The 7627-nt window shown below is 47.4% G+C and overlaps 1 protein-coding gene across 8 annotated transcripts in view; it reads right to left on the bottom strand.

Moving 5' to 3' along the window:
* Positions 1–1097: 1097 nt before the first annotated feature.
* The window catches only part of WNK2 (WNK lysine deficient protein kinase 2), a 142598-nt gene continuing 136068 nt past the window's right edge, over positions 1098–7627 (bottom strand). For 7 of the 8 annotated variants that reach the window (XM_045165134.1, XM_045165136.1, XM_045165137.1 and 4 more), the window contains one exon: positions 1098–1297. In XM_045165134.1, coding sequence (XP_045021069.1) covers positions 1127–1297 — 171 coding nt within the window. In that variant the 3' untranslated portion in view covers positions 1098–1126. Of the gene's footprint in view, positions 1298–4129; positions 4242–7627 lie in introns of all 8 variants that reach the window. The other variant, XM_045165135.1, reaches the window with a different exon arrangement.

Genomic DNA, 7627 nt, shown 5'->3' with positions numbered 1-7627 from the left:
TGCACACCCTCTGGGAAGCTGTGAGGAGGCAGGAAGCCTGTGCTGCTCTGCTTTTGTCAGCCAGTTGGATAGGTACTGAGTCTAAGGGGCTGGCAATTTGTGTGACAACCATACATAACACTTGGGGACACCCTGACGACTACAATGTCACACAAAGCATCTGTGGGCTCCAGTGGTGACATGGCCCAGGTGCTGCTGCTCCAACCCCACATCCTTCACTGGAGGAAACACTAAATTGCACTCAGAGATTAACTGAAAACCAAGATACAATTTTCTCATCCCAATGAATGGGACTCCCTGAATTCTACACCAAACTCCAGGTCCAAGTGCGATCCCTCTTTCCAGCTGGTAGGCTGCAACTTTACTACTGCACGCTACTCTGTGAAGCCCCTAGCCGGTTCCCTGGCTTTCACACTGTGCTTCGGACACCCTACCATGGTGGTGGTGCAGCCCTACAAGGGCCACTGGGCTGATCCCACCCCCTACTGAAGTCAGGGGCTTCAGAACTGGGCTTGGCCCCTCCCAGTGGTGCATGTGAAATCTGAACGAAGGGTCATTTCAAGCCACTGTGCATGCCTGTCCTGTGCCTGGGGGATGTATGATCATGTCTTCAAGTGACAGAGTAAGGAAGCCTGAGGGGCAGCATAATGAATGGAGCTGTGTGCACAAAGGCCCAAGCCTGGATGGGCCAAGGAGCCATCAACAGAGATGGGCAGCACTGTTCAGCCTCCAGGGCTCTGCACAGAATGGGGCTGTCCTGGGTGTGAAGGAGGAGAATGCCTGAAAATTGGGGCCAGGTTGCCTGCGATCCACAACCTCAACTGCTTCTCTGAGAGGTGGGTCTTTATCACACGTCTGACCCATCCTAGCTGCTGTCTGGACACAAGGACCTTGAGCTATCCTGGGCACTATTAAGCACCATAGAAAGTGTCATCCCTATATTCAAGAACCCTTTAGCTAAGGGTACTTACCCCCAGACCCGTCCAGCTGTGCGATCCCAGGAGCTTCTCCAACACCCTCATTCACTTACCACCATCGCGGGTTACCTGCCTGTCTGGGGACCATCAGAAAGGAGAGTTTGAAAAACCAAAGTCCTGTTTCCCCCAAAATATTTTTTTATTCTTGCTTACATTTGTGTTTCCAATTGTGAATAAAAAATGCTTAGAAAGTGATTACAAAACATCGTGAACCGGACACGAGGCGTGGGCTCGCCTTCTCTGCGTGAGATGACACAGGGCCTGGCGTCTGGGTCTGGGTCGGCCTGCCTGGGCTCAGTCGGGCTTCTCACTTTCAGAATCTAGAAAACAAAACCGCCACAGCTCATTATAGGCCTGCCGTGACCACGTGAGGCCCCGGAAGTTGGAATGGTGACACCAGAGCGGTCACACTCCGTGGAGGGCTGGGCCGCCTGACCACGACCCAGGCACTATACAGATAATGACTCCTGGCTGCCTCTGCCATCTGGCCGCCTTCCACACTGAGCAACCGCCCGAACCAGGCAGGGCCTCCCAGGGTCCGCACAACTGTTGCTCTGGAGAGTGAGGGACCTCTGGCTCCTTGGGCACAGCAAGCAGAGCAGCATCCCAAGCGGCCCCGGCCTCTGCTCAGAGCCAGTGCTGAGGTGGAGCACTGTGGGTGGCCGGAGCACAACGCCTGACTGCACCTCGGTGGAAACACAGGACAAACAGACCAGGGCAGCGACCCCAGCTGGGTGGAGTGGGAGGAACCACAACCCCCAGCTTGAGTGCGTGCAGCAGGCATGCAGGGGCACCGCCAGCTGAGCAAAAGGCCATCAGGGTTGGTGAGCCAGGAAAACGTGCTGAGCCCTGCAGGGGGCCTCCCCTAATTTGCACCTGCTGGACAGCAGAGCCCCTCAGGTGACCCTCCGGTGGTGGCCCAGCCCCCACCCAGCTCTGTCCAGGGTGAGTCACACAAACCTGGCTTTCTGTTAGACAACATGGACAGGGGTCAGAGACACCTTTCAGTTGGCCATGAGACTCATACCCTCCATAGGCAGAGGCTACCGTACATCCAAATGCAGTTCAGATTCAGAGTCTGAAAGCCGAGTGAACAGGCCAACCTAGGCCCGGAGCCACAGAGCTGGCCTACGAGCCCTGCCCAACACCCCAGTCTCATCGTCCGAGTCAGGTCGGCTCAGCGTCAGTCACACCAGATCCTGCCAGGAAGACAGCACCTGCCACTCAGCCCCCTGGCCCCTCCTGGCCGCCCCGGCCTCCTGGGCGAGGTGCTGACAGAAGCGTGTTGCTGAGAGTGAAGCTGTGCCAGGACAGCAGTGCTGCCTGCCAGGGCTGCCCACCCGATGCTCCCTATGAGACTGGCTGGTTCAGCTTCTCTGTGGCCAGAAGTTAAGAAAAAGATGTGGCTCCACACTGTTTTCAAGCAAAAATGTTTATTTTTCTCCTTCAAATATACAATCTCTTGGAGAGTCTGTGCCACTGACCATTCCTGTTACAGGCCAGGACTCCAAACCGCATGTCTGGTACAGCAGCAGGGATGTGGGAAGAGGGCAGTTTCCACCACCCTCAGGAACCAGGCGCACATGATTCTCAATCCAAGGACCCAGGGGCACATTACAGAGAACAGAAATCTCTTACTATAGCTTCATGCCCTGGCAGAAGATTCTGCATAATCACCTAGAAAATTCAATTCTAACTGAATTGACGGAATAATACATTTAAACCAAAAGAATTCAGCCAGTCCTAGTGAAGTCCCAAAGTACAGCAGAACTATACAATTCACAGCTGGGCAACCCAACCAGCTGCCTCCCAGTGGGAAGTGGGAAACATCTTGGCCAGTGGGGAGTGGGGCCTTCAGCTCCCACCCTGGGCTGTTTGGTGCCTGTCTGAGATGAGTAGCACTGAAATTTCCAGGAGAGGAACACTCCTAGCCCCCAGCACGATGGCTTGGTGCCTGCAGAACAGTCTGGAGGCCAGAGGTGGGCAGAGTAGCCTGTGAACACTGGAAAAGCTAGGCCCAGGTTGCCACAGGCCTCTGTGCAAACAACAGAAAAGGAAGGCAGGCTGGGAGGGGAAGTTGGTGGGCCCCCTGAGCAGAAGGGGCCACACTCTCTCTGCAGAGCAGGTGGCCTGCCTGTGCTTCTGCACCTCCAGACACAAACCTTTACCTCCCCCACACTCAGAGCAGCCCTGCAGGCTTTGGGTCATGTCTGCTTACCCAGCACTTTACAGCAGTTCCACGTAGCCAAACACAAATGCTAACATTCCTGACTAAGAGATCAACTACCATTAGCAATGCACTGCCCCAATAATCATGCACCCTGGGCAGTCTGCTGGCAGTGCCCACGGCACTGCAGTTGAGGGAATTTGTCCATCTGTTTGCTACCTGTGACCATACAGCTGGAGAGATCTCATTTTATGAGTACAAAGCAGAGTTACTCTAGCATTTGCAACTCTTCAATATTCAAGGTCACTAGTTCAATTTTTTTTAAAGCATGTACAACAGAAAAGATCAGACTTTAGCTTCAGATTTGTAAACCATTCATATCTCTGCAACTTAAAATGGGAAATAGAAATATCAATGCACAAACCAACTATAAATGAAATACACCTTTTCTGATACACGGTTTTCTAAAACACGTCTTTCCATCAGGGAATGGAAAAGCTGGAATTCAAGGCACTGTACTTCTGCAGGGTTATTACAATGTTCTAACCATCGATTCAAGTACAGGAAGTGAGTGCAAAGACAGCAAGTGTTGACCACAGGAACCTAAGAGGAAATAAGGTCTGCAGCAATAAAGGAAGCAACGATTGCTGCCCATGTGCCAGCTCCCTGGCTGGGCACCCATGAGCAGACAGGGCAGGACTCAGAGGCCAAACCACAACCCGACTCCTCCAGGCTGTTCAGTGTCTTCCATTGGCAAGTAGTGAGACAGAGAGCTACATGATCTGCAGCCTGGGGCCAGGCATGCTGACCACAGTTGGCCTGAAGAACACAGGGAGGGCTGGCGCATCTGCTGCACCCAGGCTTGGCCCCGTGTTGAGGCTCCGGCTGCCTGCCTGGGCTGCCCAGGGACCCCAGGACACTGGAGCTGGGATCAGGCTTCCATACTGGCCCAAAGGTGGGGCTGGGAGGCAGGAGAGGGCAGTACCTGGCATGGGCACAGGAAGGGCTGAGGCAGCTCCAGGAATGACCACGGTGGGTACAGGGCTGGGTACCGGGGCCAGACATGGCATCCCCATTGCTGTTCGAGATGTGTTCATCTATAAGACAAGAAATATGGCTTCAATCAGCTAGCATCACTCAGTGGCCTTGGGGGTCCCTACAGTTTCTCCATCCTCAGGAGAGGGTGGTCTCAGGACATGCCCTGGGGCACCTTTTAATGGCTGACATCAGAGTGAAAGTGTGGGGCAAGAAGGCAGCCACATGCCGTGAATGTCCACAGGCCAGAGTGGGCTTCAAAGCAGACCCAGCAGGACCTAAACCCTGAGTAACAGTGAGGGAATCACACACCCCCACCCAAAGGCCTCCTGCTTGACTTATCAGTGTCATTATGGGAGGTCCAGAACAGCTGGGAGCTCTGCACGGTTGTGCCCAGAGATCTGGAGTCGGGGGCAGGGCGGTGCCTCTGCTCCCTGCTCCTCAGGTACACCCCAGAAGAGAAGCAGCACAATGAGAAACGAGCTGTGATGGCTAGTGAGGCCAACATGGCCATGATGAAGAAACCTTACGAAGCTACTGCAAGAAGAGATTACAGACCAACAGCCTTCAAACTCTCTAGACACAATGTTGGCAGATATAACCAAGCAATTAAAAAAAAAAAAAAGATAAAACATCAGAGCCAAGTGAGGTTTTGCCCCACGAATGCAATGATGTCATCCCAGCAAAAATCACTGCATCTCCCCACAGTTACATACCAAAGGAGAATTCCATGTGATGCTCCCCACAGATGCAGGGGGAGTATCTGAGAAGTTCCACACTCCTTCACAGAAAGCACAGGGTCCCTCCTCCATCTGGAAGGGCCTCTGTAGAACCCACAGCCAACCCTGTGCCAATGGTGAAATGCCAAATGTATTTCCCCTTGCCCCTTGCTCCCCTTGCCCCTAGCCAACACTGTATGGGAAAGTTCCCGCCAATAAAAGAAAAGGAATAAGGAACACAGACTGAAAAGAAAAAGGAAAACCATCCTTATTTGAAGATGACAAGACTGTGTATGGAGAAAACCAAAAAGAACAGACAAACCAATTTCTAGAACTAAAATTAATTTAGCAAGATTGCAGGATACAAGGTACAAAAAATAACCGTATTTCTATATGCTACCAACATAATCTGTAAAAGGATATTTTAAAGCAATAAAATTTATAATCACATTCCAAAATATCAACTATCTCAGGTTAAATTTAATGAAAGATGTGTAACACCTTTACACTGAAAACTACAAAACTTCACTGAGAGAAAATTAGACATAAACAAACAAACGTCATGTTTATAATAGACTCGCTACTGTTAATGTGTCAAATCTTACCCAGATGATCAACAGACTTAATACAATCAGAATAAAAATCCAATAAGGCTATTTTGTAGATATTATACAGGCTGTTTCTAAAATGCATGGAACTATTAAAGACCTAGAAAAATCAAGAAATTCTTGGAGGACAAATAAGAAGTATTAACAGATACAAACTATACATAAAAAGATAAACATCAAGAATTTACTGTGTAACACAGAATTATACCTGATATCTTGAAATAACATATAATGGAATACAATTTGAAAAAAAAAAAAAATGACCACTAACTAAGCCTTCAGCAAACAAAACCAGCAAATGCTGGGGAAGGCAGGACTCTGTTTTCCAGAGTTATCACTTATAATATTCAGATGTCCGGTTTTCACCAAGAAATCACAAATATTGACACACAGAAAATGGAAAGTGTGATCTATACAAAGGGGAAAACTCATTAATAGCAACTGTCCCTGAAGAAGTCTAGACACTGTACTTAGAAAATAAAGTCTTTAAATCAACTGTTTCAAATACGTTCAAAGAATTAAAGGAAACATGGACAAAAAGGAAATCAGGATAATGACACATGAACAACATGAGAATATCAATAAAGTCAAAGAAGTTATAAAAGGAACCAAATATAGAGCTGAAATATTAGAGCTAAAAAGGATAATAACTGAAATTAAAATGACACTAGAGGCTTCCCTAGTGGCTCAGATGGTAAAGCGTCTGTCTGCAATGCAGGAGACCCGAGTTCAACCCCTGGGTTGGGAAGATCCCCTGGAGAAGGAAATGGCAGCCCACTCCAGTATTCTTGCCTGGAAAATCCCATGGATCGTGGAGCCTGGTAGGCTACCATCCATGGGGTCACAAAGAGTCAGATACGACCGAGTGACTTCACTTCACTTCAGAGGAGCTCAAAAGCAGATCCGAGCAGGCAGAAAAAGAAACAGCACATTTGAGACCATATCATTGAAATTCTAAGAAACACAAAGGAAAAAAAAAGAAGAAGATAAGTGTACAGAGCCTATCAAGAAAAGAAAACTAAAGACAGGAAAAACTACGTGAAGTACAGAAAGAAAAGATTGTCAACCAAGATTCTACACTGAGCAGGTTGAAGGAAAAATTAAGACTTCTGGATAAACAGAAACAAAGGCAGATTGTTACTAAAAGATTTGCCTCACAAGAAATGCTAAACGAAAAACTTTCATTTCGGGTTGAAATGAAAGGATAATAGTACCTCAAAAGTCATGGGAAGAAATAAACGAAGCAACTACATAGCTAAATATGTAAGCCAATACCATTGTAATTTTGGTTTTAATTCCTTTTTCCCCTATATAATTTAAAAGGCAAATGCATTATGTAACAATTATAAATCCATGTGAATGGGCATACAATGTACAAGGTGCAGTCTGTGCAAAAACACAAAGGAGAAGGGATGGAGACACACAGAAGTAAAGTGCTCTCGCACTACTGAAACAAGGTGGTATCATTCACATAAAGCTGTTATAAGGCTAAGATTTTAATTGTAAACTCTAAGGTAATCAATAAGAAAATAAAAATATATACAGAAAAGTGAAAAGGGGGAGGAATCAAAACACACTACAAAAAAAAACTTCAGGCAACAATGAAGTAATTGAGGAATAAAAAACTATAAGACATACAGAAAAAAAAAAAAAACAACACAGTAGAAATCCTTTATTATCCATAATTACTTTTAATGTAAATGGATTGAAATCTCCAAATAAAAGATTGGCAGACTGGATAAAAAAGCACAAGTGATCTGTATGCTGTCTACAAAATACTCACTTTCGATACAAAAACACAAAGACGTTGAAAGTAAAAGGAGGGAGGAGAGGAGATCAAGATGGCAGAGTAGGAAGATGATGCCAACCTCACCCTCTCCATGAACGCATCAAAAATACATCTAATATGTGGAGCAACTCCCCCTGAAAATAAACCGGAAATGGAAAGAAAAATTCTTCTAAAACAAAAGCTGTAAAAGAAAGAGCCATATGAGTCAAGTAAGAAGGGAAAGGAGCCATCAGGCTGGGATCTGGGCCCACAGAAGAGAAGGGTGGTATGTGGTATGTGGTATGTGGTGGTCACTAGATCTCTCCTGGTGGTGATTTGACCTACATATTTGG

This window comes from Bubalus bubalis, chromosome 3 (genome assembly GCF_019923935.1).
Source record: "Bubalus bubalis isolate 160015118507 breed Murrah chromosome 3, NDDB_SH_1, whole genome shotgun sequence".
In the NCBI taxonomy this organism is placed as follows: domain Eukaryota; kingdom Metazoa; phylum Chordata; class Mammalia; order Artiodactyla; family Bovidae; genus Bubalus; species Bubalus bubalis.
The sequence above is the reverse complement of the archived record's forward strand: the minus strand, read 5'-3'. Positions and strand labels throughout refer to the sequence as shown.